General features: G+C 40.9%; 1 protein-coding gene across 1 annotated transcript in view; it reads left to right on the top strand.

Annotated features, from left to right (window-relative positions):
• Window positions 1-21,656, top strand: part of Cpa6 (carboxypeptidase A6) — a 367,765-nt gene that overhangs the window by 246,203 nt on the left and 99,906 nt on the right. The window contains exons 4-6 of the mRNA XM_052175957.1: window positions 4,102-4,216; window positions 6,734-6,835; window positions 9,570-9,674. Of these exons, the coding sequence (XP_052031917.1) occupies window positions 4,102-4,216; window positions 6,734-6,835; window positions 9,570-9,674 (322 nt within the window). The remainder of the gene's footprint in view (window positions 1-4,101; window positions 4,217-6,733; window positions 6,836-9,569; window positions 9,675-21,656) is intronic.

The raw sequence follows: 21,656 nt of genomic DNA on the forward strand, positions 1-21,656 counted from the left end.
ATTTAGTCAGTAGGAAACAGGCCTCATCTTCTAACATGGAAGGAATAAATATGGGTCAATTTAAGATAATAGAACCATCTAATACCAGTATTCTGGAGTCTGAGGCAAGAGGATTACAAACTCTAAGCCAACTTGGGGTACACAGTGAATTCTAAGCCAGTTCCAAAACAGCATTTCCCACCCAACCCAAGAGAAAGGAGGCAAGAGAGGGGAGTCCGTAATTTGCAAGACAACTTATTGCGGTAAATATTGAAAAATTGACAAATCCTGTGACAAAAACTTAGCTGGTAGTTTTCTAAAGTAAGAAACAAAATTATTTACAAGGTATGAAAAATGGATTCGAAAAAATGTTACCTTGGGGGCTGGAGAGATGACCCAGCAGTTAAGAGCACTGACTGTTCCACGAAGGTCCTGAGTTCAAATCCCAGCTTCCACATGGTGCCTCACAATCATCTGTACCGAGATCTGACTCCCTCTTCTAGAGTGTCTGAAGACAGCTACATTGTACTTAAATATAATAAATAAATAAATAAATAAATAAATAAATAAATAAATAAATAAATAAATAAATCTTTTTTAAAAAATGTTACCAAGAGAAAAAAACAGAAGTAAGAGCCTGGTTGCTGCTGAGAAGAGACTCTAACACTGAGAGAAGTTGGAGTCTGTTGGATAGAGACATAGAAAGGTTGGCACGGGAAGTATCCCAATGAAGTACTGGCTCAGTGGTACCTAGTCTGCATAAAGAAGGGGGAGACTCTGGGTAGAATTGTGGGAGAACTTAGAAGATCATGGGAGGCCAGAAGGCGTGTGTGTGTGTGTGTGTGTGTGTGTGTGTGTGTGTGTGTGCATGTGTATCATGACTGGGGGGGGAGCAGACAAGAAGGAAGAGTGTTCTGACAAGATGTGAATTAAGCAAGTTATGAATCCTAGAAAGTTTGTTGCTGGTGACAGGAGCAAGGTACCCGGGATACCCCTGGTTATACAAACAGAACAATATCTATAGCTTATCAAAGCACTGGCATGCTTTTTGTAGAAAAGTTTTGTCTGTGCTTCTAGACTAGAACCGCAGCTGTGCAGGAAAGCATTGTTCATATCGCTCCCGTTTCCCTCAGTTCTGCAGCCTGAGTCTGAGCTTTGATACTCTGAATGCCTAGCAGGAGAGGGCTTGGTAATTGTATCCACAGGTACACAGTACCAACTGTCATGCTTCATTAATTATTGTTCAGGAGAAAAGAACATACCACTTAGTTTAACAAGCCTCTACTTCCTGCTATTAACTATAGTTCACGTGGGACTGATATAGAAAAAAATCATACTTTGTGTCATGGAGAAGAGAGGGGGAAATAAGTATTTTAAGTCAGTTGTTTCCTCATGAAGAACAATCACTTAAAATTACCCATTTTGTTAGTCCCAAGATAATAACACATAAGAGTCAATTAAATTCCATAGGCACAGTAAGTAGAGATCATTTTAATTGACTTTTATTATTGTAGCCTAGGGTGTTTTCAAAAGATTATCATTTACTCTGTATGGCTATACAGGATGTATCGCTATAGTGATCTGTAAAGTGGAAGTATTGTGACTCATTGTTTCTGGTCAACCCTCTCAGTAGATGACTCACTCTGCCATTTAAAAAAAAAAAAAGACCTTTTCTAGATACCTGAAAAAGAAAATGGCGATGAAATTTACATTTTGAGACTCCTCTCCTAATCTGGGAGGTGGAGGTAGGTAGTTTTGTGTTAAGTAGTGAGATCATTTGAAAAGGTTTTAATAATTATTGCCACCATTATAGGGGAGTTGAGATAAGAATTGTAACCAAGCAGCAAGATGGCTCAGCGGGTAAAGGACCTACATGGAGGAAAATGAGAGCAACGCCCTCAAATTGACATTTGACCTATACACACACACACACATACACACACACGCAAACTCACATACTCACATACACATACATACACACTCACACATCACAGATATAACACACAAACACACACTCAATCACATACACATTCACATACACACTCACATACACAAATCACAGATACACCACACACACACACACACCAAAGCATGTAGTCATTCACATACATACACACAAATAAATATAATCAGAAAAGAATCACAATCACCTATTAAAACTCCTCAGAAAATACAGTGGTTTGGAAAAGTTGTTTTTGGTAACCAGCTTTCTCCATATGCTGGTTTCCACTCAACTATTTAATAAGAATGTGGGCTGGACTACCAAATCACAACTGATCTCTAATGTAAGACTGGCCTCTTGGTGCCTGTGTGAGGCAGAGTCTGAGTGACTGCTGACATGACTGAAACAAGGAAACTACCCCCGCCCAGAAACGGTTTTAAGTTGGGCATTCAGAAAGATTTTGTCATGGAGAGTGCTGGATGAGGCAGACTATCTGCACTTCATTCATAGGACAGTGAAAGGAACCTGAAGTTTACCTGAAGTCACCATCTCTCCCAATCAAACCCTGCTCCTCCTGGATATCCACATTCTCTCCAAGAACAGGGAGCTTAGAAGCGGCATGGCTGTCTCCTGCTCTTAAGATCTGCCTCTGTGCTCTCAGCAGGCCACGTGCCTAATCACCACACACAGCTTCTTACTGCTGGGAAGGAAAAAACCCTGCTGATAAAGACAAGGTTTGGCTTTAACTCACAATTTTGAGATACCACTGGCAACTACCAAGAAAATTAGTCTTCTACCACTTCAAATCTCCTAACATTTCCAATGCAAAATACAGAAACAAAAGTCTGGAGTCCATTTCTGGTTAGTTGTGCAGTCAGGAAATAGTAAGCGATTCAGTGTCTGGCTCTGAAGTAAATTGTTTCCTACAGATTCCAAAAAGTATGTATTCAGTCCATTAGATAATTCTTTTAATGAAGTGACATATATATATATATATATATATATATATATATATATATATATATATATATATATATAATTCTAAATGTTGTTTAGAGATGCCACCCCATATTCTTTAATAAAACTTACCGCATAAGCAGCAGGTTCTCTTTGGAAGATAACAAATGAAAATAAAGTTATTAAGCCACCTGCCACAGTCAGAAGGTGTCACCAAAGATCTCTCATGTCTTGAAATACTGCAGGTGAACCAACCATGTATCATGTATCATCTAGAACACCATTCTAGACAGCAGCGGCCAGTCACAATGAAAAGGCATGTCTCTGATCTGTCTCAGATGTCATATCAGCAACATGGATGTTCTATCTGGAGCTGCTGGTTCCACACCACAGCCATCAGCCTGATAGCCCTGGGCTGGCCTTAGCCTCCAAATGCATCCTGTTTCAGAACAGAGCTCCTCTGCCTTGGAATTCCTGGTACTGCAGGGCAATGAGATAGCATCGTCACCTTCGTCATTTTCAGTTACCTCTCGAGAACCAAAGCTCTTTCCACCCTTTCCTTTTCCTGGATCCAGGATGCAGGGTGATGGGCATGTGAGCAGAAAGTTTCAGGAAAGATGTGGAGAGGGAGCCCGGAGCAGCCAAGGCTTCCATTTTCATGATGCCACACTGGACTTGAGGTCCCAAGGTTAGAATTTGGGTTCACACACCAAGCTCAGATTCTGTCTTTGCATTCTCAATGGAATGAAACCTGCAGATTCCTAGCCCTGTTGAATCTCAGGCTCCTCATTTTGAGATGTAAATACTAGACTCCAACCCAAAGACCAAACTACTGAAGACCAAACACATAGCACAGTGGCTGGCTTCATTCAGGTAAGCACCCAGCCAGTGTGCACGTGAACAGCAGCATCGCATGGCTATAGATGCTCACACCATAGTAGCAATGATTGCAGCACTGCTATTATTTGGGGACATCTGACTAAAATTTACCCTTTAAATTCGTTATACCATCTACGCAACAGTTTTTGTTTCCTGAAAAAGAACATTTTCTCAGCATTTGGTATTTTTGGAAATGTCACACTTGGCATTTTTCCCCTCTCGCCACAGAACACTGGGTCACGTCTACACTGCTTTGTTCTGTATGTGATTATTTTTTGGCATTGCCTGATTTTTGCATATTCTTGGCTTTCTTTCTCAACACGTCTCTACTAATTCAAATTCAGAGTCCTCATAGAAGATCTTCAGAGAGCAGTGGAAAATGAAAACAGTTTGCAAACCCAGAGAAATAGAAGATCCCTGTCTGAATACAACTATGAGGTGTACCACTCCTTAGAAGACGTATGTAATCAATGGATCCTTTATGGTTTGGGTTTTTTTGGATTTTTTTGTTTCTGTTATTGTTGTGTTTGTTTGTTTGTTTGTTTGTTTGTTCAAGTTCATCTTTGTCATTTTGGTATAAGAATTAGAGAGAATTGTGAAAATAGAGACTTGGGCTCTGGGAAGAACATACAGAGATTCATACATCTGGTTCATACATCTCCTCACTGATCCTTTTAATGCTAAAAAATGAATTATCAAAATAATTCAGCCAGAGAGATAGCTCAGCTGAAAAGAGCACTTGCTGTTCTTGTGGAAGGCCGGGACCTACATGATGGCTCCCAGGACCTACAAGATGGCTCACAAATGTCTGTAACTCCAGTTCTAGGGAGTCTGGTGCCTTCTTCTGGCCTCCCCAAAAGAATAGGGAGTGGTAACATTTTGACATGAAGTGTATGACATGAAGTGTACATACACACATGCAGGAAAAGCACACATATACATAAAATATAATTTTATAAAAGTAGCAAAATTATTCATATCTCACTTACTTTACCCAAGTAAACACCACAAAGAACCTAAGAGATCCAGGAACGATGAGGTAATTGGTGTTAAAATCAGGGCTATAAAGACCTTGACCACAAAGCCATGGAAAGAATACAACAGAAGGAGCTGGAGTTGGAGGGCAGTGTCTTGGCTGAGGGCCCAGGAGACTTTCACACTAGACTCTCACTCAGCCAAGTTCATTCCTCCTGACAGCAGCTCACATCAGTGGCTCCCGCTGGACACACTGTCATTTAATCCACAAGGAAGGTCCCTGTCCCTGTCTTACCCAACAACATGGCTCCATGTTGCCTGACAGCTCAGACGCTGTTCCTCAGGGCTGCATAGAAGCTTCTCCTCACCAAATCCCAGTGTATCCCAGTGCCCGCTGGCACACAGATGCGACAGCGTTCACAGTTCTCACACTGTAACTGTGCTGGACTGATACTCTCTGCACATGTCATGAGGGCCAAGTGTTTACTATGTTTACTACTATCTCCCCAGGGCAGACAAATAGAATCCTCCAATAGGAAAGTTGTTGGCAGAATAGATGAATACACATGTTTATCCATGTTTCCTCTATATTGAAACAAAGGAATTCTAGGCACAGAGTTAATAAGAATATACTATATTATTTTTTTAACTATGATAGCAGATAAGATTTTTTTATGAGAATACTTTATATCATAATGCTAATCATGGACACTTAAATTGAATATAGGATAGGAAAAAAATAGTTTACATTCCTAGGACAAATCTCATTGGTATAAATGCATTATGCTATGGTTTAGATCTTATTATATTTATGTGTTAACATGAAGATAATAACAATATCTTGATATAATTCTGACAATGAATGCAAAAAAGCAGACATTTGCAGGAAAGATGGTTCACTGAGAATTTCAGAGTCATATAGTCTTAAGAGTATTTTTTGTTCTGTTGAGGATAAATCTCATTTCAAAATTCATTTTGCATATTTCCATGTCTTAACATACTTTTAAAGAAGCTTGAAATTAAATTAAATAAAAGGTTTCAGAAAAATTGGCACATGAAAGCATAATTAAGTCCTAGAAAAAAGTCAAATTCCAAAAATAGATGTAGCTAGATATGCACATACATACATACCCCCTGCTTGCTGGTTTATATAAAAATAAAAGAATATATGACTGCTCCCTAAGATACATTTATATTTTCTTTCAGCACATATCCTCTCACATCATGGGACAGTGGGATGCTTCTGTGTGACTTTGTGATTGCTTGCAGGGCCTTTAAGTCAAAAAATGTCACCTATCTTTCTTAGCATCTTATTTATCTGTCTCAAATACACCATCTTCTGATGGCAGATGAATGTGTGAATGGACTGATACAGGTGTGCTTCTAGGGGAAATCTTCTAGGGGAATTATCCAGAGCATGGCTTCCAGTGGCTCAGCAGAACAAACCCAAATGCAGATGATCCTGCCTTCCCCTCCCCGCTTCTGCCTTCCCCTCCCCCCCACACACACCCCATTTGCTTCTGCTCAGTTCCAAATTACAATATATGCACCTTCAGTGGCCCTCAAGTCATTTGGCTATTGTTGTGTTTTGTTATTGTCATTATTGTTGTTTTGGGTTTTGTTTTGTTTTCCTCTTTAATACCTGTGTGGAAATGAAAATAAATTGGAGTTGTTTTCCAAAAGAAGCCAGAGCACATCAGTCAATTTTCCGTCAAACTCCCCCACACTGATCCTAGTGATAGGATGATAGTAAAAGGTATCTTTTTAAAGAGGTAATGACAAAAAGACCTAGAATTCTGGCTGTCAGTAGAAAAAATAAAATGCCATTTTAAGTGTCCTAAAGAAAAGTAAAAGCAGACAGCTGTGGGGTTTGCCTTTCTGTCAAGACTCCCTGTATGGTCTTTGAATTGTGGGAGCCAATGTTGTCTTTTGTTGACTTATGCCCTCAGAGAGTTCTTATACCATGGAGGATTCTGATGTGCCTTACTTATCTGCCTTCAGATTCAGAGTTGGCTGCACGATCTGAACCAAACTCATCCAGCCCTCGTTCGAGTGTTCTCTATTGGAAGATCATATGAAGGAAGACCTCTCTTTATTATACAGGTGAAAAGAATAAAATGCTACCACAAAAAAATAATGTGTCCCCTTCCCTTTGACTTGTGGGAGAAAATGAAATTATCTTTCACAGATTCTCATATCTAACATCACCTTGCTAACTTAAGAGGAAATTGCCTTGGATTATTGAGCTATGTTTAATTGTGGCCTTTGAATATTCCAGAAGATACTAGTCCTGAGATGCTCAGTTTGTGATGTATATTGCTTATGAATTGGCACTACTTAAGATGGACCAATCAGAACTTGATAAATGTAAATATGTTAGTCTTTGTTTCCCTCCATTAATCACACATTCTGGTCCTCCAGTTCTCCTCTTCCTCTCAGCTGAGCTTCTAACAGCACTTACCCGCTTCAATGCCGTTTCCTTGCCTCCTCTTCAGACTTTGATTGACTGGGTTTTTCTGCAGAACTCCTGTAAAATTCCTCTTGGGGCTTGGTGCTGCCCCTAGGTCTGTGCTTTCCTCTGACTGCACTTCCTTCAGGCTCATTCACTGAATTCTCTTTCCTTGTCCCCCGACAAAGGTTCTGGCCATTCTTACCCTACTCTTAAGTCTGCTTTCCCTCTACAAACTCCATCCAAATGATCTCATCTGCCCCATAAAGATCATCCCAGATCTTTCAAGCTAGCTTGTAGAGATTTAAATTCATGCAGGACACATTCAACTAGATAGTTAGTCACAAGAAGTCCTGAGACCTGTCATGACACAAGTATCCTTCCAGTTTAGAAATGTGTCTCCCTGCATTTCTCTTCTGGGTTGTAATCCCTCATTTTCAATTCACCAAAAATTGACAGTTCATTGAGAGCTCTCTCACTCTCTTCTTTGTCTTCACTGATAATTCCTGAATTTGCCTCTGAATTTGTTCTCCCTGGATTATTTCAACAGTGACCTCAATACTGAACTTCTGCTTCACCCTCATCTTGTAGCCCATCCTCCACACTGTAGCCAGTGTGAACTCATCCTCCACACTGCTGCCAGTGTGAACTCATCCTCCATTGTGCTCAGTGTAAATCCATCCTCCGCTGTGCTGTCAATGTGAACCCATCCTCCACTGTGCTGTTAGTGTGAACTCATCCTCCACTGTGCTGTCAGTGTGAACCCATCCTCCACTGTGCTGTCAGTGTGAACCCATGCTCCACTGTGCTGTCAGTGTGAACCCATCCTCCACTGTGCTGTCAGTGTGAACCCATCCTCCACTGTGCTGTCAGTGTGAACCCATCCTCCACTGTGCTGTCAGTGTGAACCCATCCTCCACTGTGCTGTCAGTGTGAACCCATCCTCCACTGTGCTGTCAGTGTGAACTCATCCTCCACTGTGCTGTCAGTGTGAACTCATCCTCCACTGTGCTGTCAGTGTGAACCCATCCTCCACTGTGCTGTCAGTGTGAACTCATCCTACACTGTGCTGTTAGTGTGAAACCATCCTCCACTGTGCTATCAGTGTGAAACCATCCTCTACTGTGCTGTCAGTGTGAACCTATCCTCCACTGTGCTGTCAGTGTGAACCCATGCTCCACACTGCTGTTAGTGTGAACCCATGCTCCACACTGCTGTCGGTGTGAACCCATCCTCCATTGTGCTCAGTGTGAACTCATCCTCCACTGTGCTGTCAGTGTGAACCTATCCTCCACTGTGCTTTTAGTGTGAACTCATCCTTCACAGTGCTATCAGTGTAAACTCATTCTCCACACTGCTATCAGTTTATCCTCTAGCCCACCCTCTACACCACTGCCAGTGTGAACTTGTAAAGCAAGCACATATATATGGAGAGAAGATAGAAGGATGGAATAAGAGGGAAGAAGGAAGAAGAGGGGGGAAGGAGATCATAGAGCATGAGGTGTAGCTTTACCCCTTGTGTTCATGAAAGTCCTCAGACTCTTTGCAGCTTTCCTTGCTTTCTGAGCAAACTTCCACTTTTGCTTAATTGTCCAAGCATCCTTTTACTCCCCAAGAGAATTTGAGGAAACATGCCATGTCCCCACAATAACTTATGGGCATTCAGGTCATGAAGCTGGTTGGATAGTTCTTGCATCCGCCCTTCTCACTAGCATGGACATTTCACATTTCGTGTCTGTTCATCTCTAAATCTCCAGAGCTGAGCCTGATGTCTGACACTGAGAGGTACTTCCTGACACTTTAATCAAGTGAATTAATGAGGGAATGAAAGCAAGAGCCCTTACAAATACTGCCAAGTGCTGCCTACTAATGCCCTAATGCCAGGACCAGAAATCAGATTTAAAGTAATATTGACATAGTCAGGGGTATTTGTAATTGGCCCCTTGATTCCACAGATAAAGTTTTATGTTTCTATTTTGTGATGTTTGACTATAATTTACCTAGAAAGTATATGCTTCAAGAAATAGCTCCTAAAACATTCAGGTTCCTTGGGATGGGCACAGTAAAGGGGGGGGGGGGGAGAAAAGGGGGATTTGTTTTTTACTTAATAGTCATTGTGATAATAAATCAAAGCCACTATAATGTGTTAGGGATTGCTCTTTTCCTTGTGTGTTTCTAGTTCTTTGATTGTATTGAGGCAATAAACTTATTGTTTCTTACTAAGTCTGGACTTCCAAAGAAGATAGGAAATCTCTTTATCTTTTTAATGTGTTACCTACTAAACAAAACTATAATGAAGAATTGTGCCGAACCCTTATTAAATTATGCTGGTCAATAGAGCCAAACATAAAAGCCTGGGTTGGTGACTATGAATCCTCTTGTTTTCAGCTGGGCAGAAAATCACGAGCCTACAAAGAAGCTGTCTGGATAGACTGCGGCATTCATGCAAGAGAATGGATCGGACCTGCCTTTTGTCAGTGGTTTGTTAAAGAAGTAAGTTAAACCCTTTTCAGAGTTTCAGCTCCAGCCAGTCAGGAGATCCCTGTGTTTTAATTCTGTTCAAGGAATAAAGTGGGGATTCTGACACAGCGATTGAATGACAATAATACATTGATTCTGCTGGCCGCTGTCATGCTTATGAAGTCCTCCAAGGCCCTGGCTGAACTGACATTCACCTCTATCCTCCAAGGTAGAATCATCTGCCTCAGTTATAAAGAAACTAGGATAGGAAGGTGTTGGGGTGTAAATCCGCTAAGAGAGTGCCTGCACCTAGCACACATCAGACCTTGGGTCTGACCCCCAATGCCACATCACCTGGGTATCATGATGCACATCTACAATTCTAGCACGTGGAAGATTGAGGCAGGAGGATCAGAAGTTCAAAGTCATCCTTGGCTATGTAAAGTCAAGGCCAGTTGGTGCTACATGATACTTTGTCTCAAAAAAAAACAACAACAAAAAAAAAAAAACAAAAAAAAAACAACAAAAAACAGATAAAACTAGGGGATTCAGAGATTTTGTGAATTTGAGGCAAAAGTTAGCAGCAGAAAAATAGTAAAACTCTAAAAATATAATTTGTGGTGGTCTAGAGCAACTGTCCTGCTATAGTCAGCCCAGAAATTTCTCAATTGCTCCTTTCAAAATGAATTCACTATGCTATAACAGCAAGCAGGTAAAGAAATGGCCAATTGTTACCTCCTACTGTAAACCATGGAACATTCTCTATGTCCATCTTCTTTTAAGGCAACTTTGATACCTAGTAGACACTAAGGAGTTCTCACTTCCAAATCCTGATCCCACTGAGTTCTCTTCCTGAGTGAGCCAGCATTCCAAGGATTAGTGACTTTTGTTGTTGGGGCTTTCTTAAATCCCGATTTATAGAGATTTTTATTTTTGTGAAGGTGGGGAAAATCTTAAGAGAAAGCCAATCACTAATAGTAACAAAAGAGGAGTCTGAAGAAATGAAGGTTTGCTAGCTGTACTCACAAAGAGCCATTGAGGAAAGGCTACTCAAATGTGCTTCTGTCATATTTCACTGTTTTATGTGTAAATTATATAACTTTGAGGGCTCTTGTGGGCATTTAGAATATATTCCAGTGGTGGTTTAAATATGCTTGGTCTAGGGAGTGGCACTCTTAGGAGGTGTGGTCTTATTGCAGTGAGTGTGGCCTTGTTGGAGGAAGTGTGCTACTGTGGGGGTGAACTTTGAGGCCCTCCTCCTAGCTGCCTGGAAGATAGCCTCCTGTTTGCCTTTGAAACAAAATGTAGAATTCTCAGCTCCTCCAGCACCATGCCTGCCTAGACACTGCCATGATTCCCATCATAATGATGATGGACTGAACTCTGACCCCATAAGCCAGCCCCTATTAAATGTTGTCTTTTGTAAGAATTGCCTTGGTCGGCCCATATCTAAACATAGTAAAAGCAATATACAGCAAACCGGTAGCCAACATCAAACTAAACGGAGAGAAACTTGAAGCAATCCCACTAAAATTAGGGACTAGACAAGGCTGCCCCCTCTCTCCATATCTTTTCAATATAGTTCTTGAAGTCCTAGCTAGAGCAATTAGACAACAGAAGGAAGTCAAAGGGATACAAATTGGAAAGGAAGAAGTCAAACTATCACTATTTGCAGATGATATGATCGTATACTTAAGTGACCCTAAAAACTCTACTAGAGAACTCCTACAGCTGATAAACAACTTCAGCAAAGTGGCTGGCTACAAAATCAAGGCAAGCAAATCAGTAGCCTTTATATATTCAAAGGACAAGCAAACTGAGAAAGAAATTAGGGAAATGACCCCCTTCACAATAGCTACAAACAGCATAAAGTATCTTGGGGTGACTCTAACCAAACAAGTGAAAGACCTATATGACAAGAACTTTAGATCTCTGAAGAAGGAAATCAAAGAAGATCTCAGAAAATGGAAAAACCTTCCATGCTCATGGATTGGCATGATTAATATAGTTAAAATGGCCATCTTGCCAAAGGCAATCTACAGATTCAATGCTATTCCCATAAAAATCCCAACCCAGTTCTTCATAGAGCTAGAAAGAGCAATTCTCAAATTCATATGGAATAACAAAAAACCCAGGATAGCTAAAACTATTCTCAACAGTAAAAGAACTTCAGGGGGATTCAATATCCCAGACTTTAAACTCTACTACAGAGCAATGGTGATAAAAACTACATAGTATTGGTACAATATCAAGCAAGCAGATCAATGGAATAGGATTGAAGACCCAGAAATGAACCAACACACCTATGGTCACTTGTTCTTTGACAAAGGAGCTGAAAGCATCCAGTGGAAAAAAGATAGTCTTTTCAACAAATGGTGCTGGTTCAATTGGAGGTCAGCATGCAGAAGAATGCAAATCGATCCATTCTTATCTCCTTGTACCAAGCTCAACTCCAAATGGATCAAGGACCTCCACATAAAACCTGATACACTGAAACTAATCGAAAAGAAACTGGGGAAGACCCTGGAGGACATGGGCACAGGGGAAAAGTTCCTGAATAGAATACCAATAGCTTATGCTCTAAGATCAAGAATTGACAAAAGGGACTTCATAAAACTACAAAGTTTCTGTAAGGCAAAGGACACTGTCAAAAGGACAAAACGTCAACCAACAGACTGGGAAAGGATCTTCATCAACCCTAAATCCAACAGAGGGTTAATATCTAATATATACAAAGAACTCAAGAAAGTAGAACCCAGAGAACCAAATAACCCCATTAAAAAGTGGGGTACGGAGCTAAACAAAGAATTTTCACATGAAGAACTTCGGAGAGCTGAGAAACACCTTAAGAAATGTTCAACATCATTAATCATTAGGGAAATGCAAATCAAAACAACCCTGAGATTTCACCTCATAGCAGTTAGAATGGCTAAGATTAAAATGTCCTGAAACCTGGGTTCAGTCTCCACAGAAAAAGACACAGTGTGGCCACTGTCATCTGAAGATAGTTGATTTTGGAGCAAAAAGAGAAACTTATCAGTCAGGCTGGTGTAACTCAGGATAAACGCTTGCCCAGCTTGTGCAAGGCCTTGGGTTCAGTCTGCAGCACCATTAAGACAAACAAAAAAGAGAAAAAAGGAGCAGTAAAAACCAATTAAGGTGAGGGTCCAGCTCCACAAAGATGCTAGGAAACTGCTTTTCCCTCCTTCCTCCTGCACAAGCTAGCTTCAGGTAGATCACCTCTTGTCCCGACCCGCAGGACAATCAACAGGGTTCCTTTAAGCCACCTAGAGGAAAGGCGATGGGGCGACAAGACAAAAGAGAGAGGCAGGACAGCCTGTCTAGTTCTGATCAAGCTGTCAAACTTTAATTTCCAGACAAGTCAATATAAAGGGAAGCATACAAGGTTTGGGAGGGGTAAAGGGGGGAACAATCTCAGGGGGTTGGCATCATTTCTAAGAAACAGTTTCTCATAATTTCTGGTAAAGCTAGTTATTGCTATTGGAATGTTGGCATGATAAAAGGGGAGTCATGAGGCGGTGAAGTGGAAAGGGGTTGCTACAGTAACCTATCTACAGATGAACGTCAAAAGGAGGGGTTTTGAGATTTACGTAGGAATAGTTCCTGGCATGGAGATCTAAGTGAGAATGACTCCTGGTATCGAGGTCTCCTGGCATTGAGAGCCAGGTGGGGATGGCTCCTGGTATGGAGAGTTCTTGGCACTGAATTCTGAAGATGGCTCCCGGCAATTCCCCCTTCTCTGTATAGAGAGCAGAGGTCAGACAGCCATTGATGGCAAGCAGATAAGGCATCAAAATAATGGGACAGCGCCTGTCTTAGGAATCGACCCGGTCATCCAACATCCCGTTCCCGTTTGGTCATCCCTGCCAGCCTCCAGAGATACCTGTCTTAGGTGGGAGTGGCCCTGGGAAGTTGCCCGTCATTGGCTAACTGCCCAGCAAGTTAATGGTTATTGATGCCTTGAGCTTGTGGGGCTCCTTCTGGAGTCCTGGCTGGAATGGCTGTGACAAGGATGCTCTTTCTGTTAAGGCACTAGAGTGTGCTGTTTGGGCTGTTTTGCCCTGGGGGTTTAGGTAGCCATCTCTCAGTCCTCCATAGCCAAACGATGGTAATGTACCTGAATAGGTTTGGCTGCCAGGTCATCTATCTGCTTCTTAATTAGGGCTGTGAGACGTTTAAAAGCCCATGGTCCAAAAGAAAATAACAATAACAGACCTACAAAGGGTCCTAGGACACTGGGTAAAAGTGTAGTGAGCCATGGAGAGGTGGAAAACCAATTTTCATACCAACTTTCTTTCTGTTCTCTTTCTTACATTTTTCTAGGCCTTGTCTGACTATTTTCATGCTGTCTTTTATAACTCCCGTCTTACTAACATAAAAACAACACTCTTCTTTTAAAGCTGCACAAAGTCCACCCTGTTGGAGGAACAGGAGATCAAGTCCTCTCCTATTTTGGAGGACAATCTCAGCTAGGGAGTCAACGGAGTCGGAGAGATCAATAATCCCCTGCTGAAGGCGTTGGACGTCTTGATCGATGGTAGCACTTAGCTCCGTGTACCTAGAGTTGGAAAGAACAAGGGAAGAAATACCGGTCCCTGCTCCTACAGCTCCAAGGCCAAGTAGGACAGAGAGAGTAACAGCAGAGATAGGTTCTCTGCGAGGGCGGCTCAAAGAAGTGGAGCCTCCAGTAGATGTGGATTGATCCCACAAGTGAAAAAATTCTTCAGAGCGATAATAAACTAAACGAGGGAACATCTTAATAAGAATGCAAAACTCAGGTTTCTCCCCCTTCTTTCGATTTTGAAAAACTGAGGCAGAGAGGCAAGGTGTAAGGCCATCAAGGCACACCCACCAAGTTCCCTCTGGGGGGAGAATAAAATAATTGCCAGGAGGGGGAAAATAGGTTTCATTGCACAAGTGAGCATAAAGTGAGGGGACATTTGTTCCACTAGGGATCACACAAAGTCCCAGGCCAGATATCTGGGTTAATGAAAGACCTGGCCAAGCACCCTTTTGCCAACGGCAGCGCCGTGGATCGTCAGCATGGGGGGGATCACCAAGAACAGCAATTCCTTCATAAAAGGGTTGTTGGGAATGGTAGCACAGCCAGAAATCTTCAACAAGTTCAGGGGAAGTTTCATTTAAAGTGAGAAAAGTCTGATTAACTAAAGAAATTACAAGATTTTTAGTGGGAGCTGGCTGTACAGGCAATGTAGTAGCTGATGGCTTAGCTGGTGGCCGGAGGGGAAATACAGAAGGTAGGGAAGTGTCTTTAATAGAAGGAGTACGGGTGCTGTCCTGATCAATTCCTTTAGGAGGAACAGGATGAGGTACCAACACAGAATTAGGTCCCATTGGTACTGGCTGAGCATGATATAAAGGTTCTTTAAGGAGCTTAATGGAGAAAATATTACCTGCATCAAAGCCAAGTACATAGAGGCGAAGATCCCATTCATAGCCTATCTGCCAATGTGGATTGGGAGATTTTGCATAGGTGGTAAACTTAATTTGTAAAAGTGTGCACCATCCCCTTGTAGGAGGATTAGAGGCCTTGTGGACTCATCATCTGTTAGAAAACTAGCTGAGGGTGTAACATTGTGTTTTACTTAGATGTAACCCCACAGGAGAAGTCCAGAGGCTCTCCCAAAGGCCCCAAACAACCAAAGTAAATCTTGAAGATGTCTTAAAATAAATGGCAGGCCACGTTCTATTTGGTCTGCACTTGAAATCTGTAAAATTTAAATATATGGCCTTTTGACACCGTAAAGGGGGGCAATCAACAGTAGCCAATATCTCCCCTTTAATCTGTTTATAATTTGTCCAATTTTTAGCTAAATAAATTTGCCATGCAAAGAGGGATGTTGAGTCCGTAGATGTCCGTGGTGTCAGCACTAGTAAGAGGCATCCAAAGGTGTTGAGGACTGTGGCCATTTTCAATGATTATAATCAGCATCATTCTTTGTCTCAGCATTAGCATACTTTGGCAGCTAGCAAGTTCCTTCGGCATCCTGCAGAAAAAGCACAAACATGCCTCTCTCTACACTCAGAGAGTTCCCTGGTATATAGAGATGTGATTTTTCCCCTCTTTTGTTTATAAAAATATTGTTTTAAAGTTCTATGGGCCTGTTTCATATCTTGTCTTTGAGAATTATGAGGAATCTCTGTAATATGACCAACATCAAATTGTTAAAACATCTCAAGTAACTGGCTATAATAATCAGTTATAATATTTGTCTCAATCTGATTTGGAACATCAGATTGAGCCATATATATATTATTAATATAAAAATTAAAAGTTTGACTTTTAACATTTTAAAAAGAGGAGCTACAGCACCCAATTCAATTATCTGTGCTGAAACAAGGGGACTTTCAAAAGAATAAACATGTGATATAATTATATGAGCTTTACTCTCACAGTAGATGTATTTTTATAGGATGTATGTATAAATCTATAAAAATATAAAAACATGTATGGAGGCAAAATTTTTAACAATTTATCTTTTGAATAACAATTATTAATTTTGTCTAAAGAGGCTTGCCATGTAATAGATTAACAATTAATAATTAATAATCAATTTGATTACTGTTTAAAATAAGGAACAAACATTTTATCATGCTCTTAAAACATTCTTTTTAAAATTATTTCTATGATTTTATTTTGTAACACTTTATTATTACACTAAATCTTCATTGGAGGATGTCAAAACCTTATTTGGAGAGATTTTACATTAATGTTCTCTTTGTCAAGGAATGGAAGTAAACATATATCATAAACTGTTAACAAATACTTATGGTAACTTTCTTCAAGTTATGTCTGTCAATATTTATTTTGCATTTACCTTGAGAACATCAGAGGCTTAAATCCTCTTATCGTAAACTTAAAGCAGTGTCTTAGCCAAATAATTTATCTTAATATTTTTTTAAAATTATTTACTTAAAAAATTTAAAAGCCCATTGTTAAGAGCAAGCCATTTCTTGAGGAAGAACTTTCTAATGAAATATTTTTTACTGTTTTTTTTTTTAAGTTAGCTTATGTTTAACCTTTCACAGATATAAGTTTGAACTTTATTTTGAACCACATCTATATGAATCTGTTAAAAATGTTCTTTCGGCCAGAACTCTCTAGGTGAGGCCTGCAAGATAAGGCTAGACCTACACCCATCAGTCTTGCAAGGAGTAGCCCGTTGTATGAAGGTCAAATAACAAAAGAACCTGTTAATATCAAAGCATAACTACAATTTTTTGAAAGCAAAACCCAGTTTTAAGCAATCTTTTCTCCTTAAAAATAATGGCAAACACATTACTTTCATATTGCAAAGTTTGTCTATCAGCTTGTGTGTTTGAGTGTATGACAGTGTAACTTATTGAAGAGACATTATTTTAAATCTTATTTTTTATAAGTCTGAGTTCTAGGATAAGAATCACATAAAACATTATGTCAATTTAGAAATATCTTAGAGACCTGTTGTTCTTGGATTGTGTCATGCCACGTGTTGCTTAAAATAGTTTTAACCCTAAATTATCAGTTTTAAACTTACCTTTTGTTACCATCATTATATTTTTTTTTAAAATCATGTTCAATAACTTATGAGCCAATACTCTATAGTCAAGACATGTAAAACATTTATACCTTTAAGACCAATTAGAAATAAAGATGAAGCAATTACACAAATCTCATTAATTTAAACCAAACATTTTTTTTTTCCAGGTGTAATTTCAGGGGCATAAAGCACTTTGAACCCAGTCATCACCATGGTAGAAATTTGTCTAGGAGAATTAACCATTGAGCTTGAGGCTGCTGGCCCCTTAAGAAATAGCTTTTTCTCCAGCTGTGTTTAACTCGTAGTTAAGAATGTGAGGCACCTTTAATCATCTTCCTCTGTGTAAATTGCAGACTGGCAGGACTACCAGTAGATAACGTATTTTTTTTTACCATTTTTTTTCTTTTCAACATATAACATAAACACAACAATCATTCAGCCAATCAAAACAATAGACAAACAAATTGACACACACATGGACAGGTTTTGGTGCACCAAAGACAGACAACAGACAGAGATGGAACTTGATGTCCCAAAGAGATCCAAATATCTTAACCAGAACTAAGGGTTTTTTTTTTTTTCAGGAGAGTTTTGAATTAGTTTTTAACCAATTTTTCTGATACCACATCCTGCACATGGAAAAACTGCTTTTCTAAAACCTGCTTTTTCTCTTGTTTAGGAGTTAACTCCTTATCTTCTTTTTCTTCTGGGAATTCTGCCAGAGAAGGGAGGGAAGACACAGTGGCAACCACTGATAGTTACTCCATAGTGCCCTGCTTTTTTAACCCCTATTGGGTTCATAAAGAGAAAGGTTTAAAGAATGTGATATACGGCAGAGTAGAGGAGGGTGGTGCCTAGGTGAAAACATACAGACATGGTATAGAATAAAATTTATTCAGGATGGAGGATGAGAGTTAATGGGGTAGTGGAGACAGAGAAAGGCAGAGAGAGTGTGTAGATAAGTACAGACTGGCCATGACCATGTGGCAAGAGGTAGGAGGGGAGGAGACCCCAGGAATTTCTTTACAGTCTAGGACTTACATTCTGTCCTGTGAGTAGTTTTTACTTTCGATTTCTCTGGCAGTTTTAGCTGCCTCTGACTTCCAAAGAATAAATTCTCCCCCAGAGAACTCAGCTTGGGTAAACTGCATAAATTCCTCAGGTGTGAGCCAGCCCTCTGTGGAAGATTCTAAGTGCCAAAGTTAAGGGTGCAGTCCGCCCATAGGTTGTGACTGCGGACTTTAATTTTTCTAAAATTTTAAAGTCAAGGGGCTTGTTTTGCCTCTCGCTTTTTCTAGCTATTTGTCTTTGCAATAAATCTTGAAGTTAGAGTGACCATTTGTCCCTCTGAGTCTCGTAGCTCCTTTAAGAGGGCTACTTGCTCCTTGTGGCTACCGTTTGGTGGAGAGAAGAAATTTTTTCAGAGGCTCTCCTGCTGGCAGCTTCTCTTCCAAGTTGTCTTCCTCCCTGGGAGATAGTGTCAGCACCTGGACTATGACTAGATTTCAGAGTTTGTAGAGAAGGATAGACTTTGGTCTTTTTGAGAAATTAGGGAAAAGAGCAGACATAGACAGAAACCTTTTTAAATGTCCCTCCTCCATATTTATCAGAGGTGCGAGGGATAAGAGAGCACAGAGAAAGTGTCCGGACGAGAGCTTTTTCAGAGAAGTAGATCCTGGAAGCAGGAAGAATTCTGAATAATGTCATTAATCAGAGACCAGTAGTTAAAGGCAGTAACCGGAACTTTTTTTTCCTTTTCTTGACCAAAAGTTGCATAGTAATCTCGTACTCTAGCCCATGTTTTCTTACCTATGGTTCCTTTCTCTGGGAACCAGGGACAATTTGTCCGATCTCCTTTTCTTAACCCAGCCCCGTGTCTTGCGAGATTCCTGAATCCCTGAAATGAGCAGGGATTGTTAAGTAAAAGCTTGCCCCATGGGGTCTCACCTTCCAAGAGACGAAGTTGTCGTGGAGACTTTCCCCTGGCCAAGCGCACCGGCGGGTCAACCGTGCTTCGACCAAATCCAGTTCTCTCAGGGAGCTGCTCCTCTCGGGGAGCCGAACGCGGAGGGCCCTCCTCCTTGATCCACGACCTCCTTTCTCTAGATCGCTCCACAGGTACCACACTGTTGGGCGCCAAAGTGTCCCGACCCGCAGGACAGTCAACAGGGTTCCTTTAAGCCACCTAGAGGAAAGGCGATGGGGCGACAAGACAAAAGAGAGAGGCAGGACAGCCTGTCTAGTTCTGATCAAGCTGTCAAACTTTAATTTCCAGACAAGTCAATATAAAGGGAAGCATACAAGGTTTGGGAGGGGTAAAGGGGGGAACAATCTCAGGGGGTTGGCATCATTTCTAAGAAACAGTTTCTCATAATTTCTGGTAAAGCTAGTTATTGCTATTGGAATGTTGGCATGATAAAAGGGGAGTCATGAGGCGGTGAAGTGGAAAGGGGTTGCTACAGTAACCTATCTACAGATGAACGTCAAAAGGAGGGGTTTTGAGATTTACGTAGGAATAGTTCCTGGCATGGAGATCTAAGTGAGAATGACTCCTGGTATCGAGGTCTCCTGGCATTGAGAGCCAGGTGGGGATGGCTCCTGGTATGGAGAGTTCTTGGCACTGAATTCTGAAGATGGCTCCCGGCAACCTCTGCGTCTCTGCAGCCTTCCCCTCCTTCACTCTCTCTTGCTACTGCTGCCCTCCACCACACCCCTACATCCCACTCAGCACTTAACCTTCCTCCATTTGAAATAGTCAGAAGCAGACAAAAGGAGCTCTAGAAATCACCCACCCAGTGTCTTTGAAGGAAAAGTGGGGCACACAGGCGCAACAGCCATAGGGTAGCAGTGACTAAAACAGGTCAATATTTATAAGACACGCTCATTTAAAGCAAAATATTGCCCTCTGCTTTGGAAGCTCCCACTCCCATTGATACTGGTTTGGGGGCAGGAGGCATGAGGCTGTCAAAGATTTAGATAGTTAAAGCTACCAAGCATTACTACATCATCTCCTTTGCACTAATTCTGTCCTTTTGTTAAATCCATGGTGTCAGATTTGGTGATGCATGCCTGTAATGCCAGCACTCAGAAGGCAGGGGTAGGTGGCCCGAGAGTTCAAGGTCAGTCTGGACTACAGAAAGCCCTGCCAAAACAAAACAACAAAACCTCAGTGTTTGAAGAGTGAGTCACCTAACAACAAGGGTCTATGCAGTGACCTCCACAGATCCACTTTGGCCCAGTATCAGGACTGGATCTCAAGCTCTCAATTTTTATAATGTCCATGTCCCCTCGAGAACCATCTGTTAACCTCTGTCCATCAGGAGACTCCAAGATACTATATCTAGTCCTCTCTGTGCTTGTGCAAGCATAGTCCCTACTGCACTTGCCTTGTTGGCTCAGGAGAATCTTATGAATGATTTCTTCCCAGGGAGACATTCAGGATTCTGAATAAGTCCCCTTTTCTCCTGTTTTACCAAAATCTGTCAGTGGTTTAAAAAGTCTGGCTTTGTACTATTGTTCTTTCCCTTTCTGGGGTGCATTTTCCTAAAACTTATTCATATAAAACAATAGTCATTGATTTCTCCATTTCTGTGAGTCAGCAGTCCATTTGTGAGCTCAGCTGGAGGCCTCTGGCTTAGGACCTCTCACAGAGCCGCACTTGGAGGTGCAGCCATGAAGATGTTTGGATTAAGAGAGAGGACTATGCTCCTAAGTTCATTCAGAGCTACTGAGAATTACATCCCTCATTGGTTGTCAACTCTTAAGTATCATTTCCTTGCCACATAAGTCTCTCTCCCCAAGGTAGCTTGGAAAATAGACCTGGCTTCTCTCAGAGCAAGTGGGAGAGAGGGGAAGGAAAAAGAGACCCAAAATAGAAATGAGTCACTTTGAAGTCGAATCTCAAAGGGGATATGTTGCCAAATTCTGTCTACTAGAAGAGGAAAACACAAGGTCAAAGCCATACCAAGAGAAAGAGATTACACACAAGGTCTGAATCCCAAGAGAAAGGCATCAATGAGGCTCACATTTGAGACCGTCTCTCACGCCTTAGTGAAACTTACCCAACAGTTACCAATTCAACCTTTGAATCTTTACTCAAATGTGGACTATGAGAAAAGTTAAATCAACCTCTGTTCTGATAGAGCAGAAGATTACAAGAAATGTTAGGTACAACCTAACCTGAGTTATGCAACCCTAGCAGTAAGTCATTTAGCGTCTCTGAAGCTTACCAACATGTAATAGTGTTGTCTAACATACAGAGCTGCTAGAAGGGTTTAATAATGCAATACAATACAAGAACAACTGAAAAACATTTTGTGAAGTCAAATAATTATTACTATAAATATCATCACTTTACTATTTTAAATAACCCACATAAAAGAGAACAATTAAAAAGAAAATCAGAAGAATATAAAGGAGCTCAACATTATGAAATCACCCAACAATAGCAGAA

The sequence above is a fragment of the Apodemus sylvaticus genome, chromosome 3, assembly GCF_947179515.1.
Source record: "Apodemus sylvaticus chromosome 3, mApoSyl1.1, whole genome shotgun sequence".
Classification (NCBI taxonomy): domain Eukaryota; kingdom Metazoa; phylum Chordata; class Mammalia; order Rodentia; family Muridae; genus Apodemus; species Apodemus sylvaticus.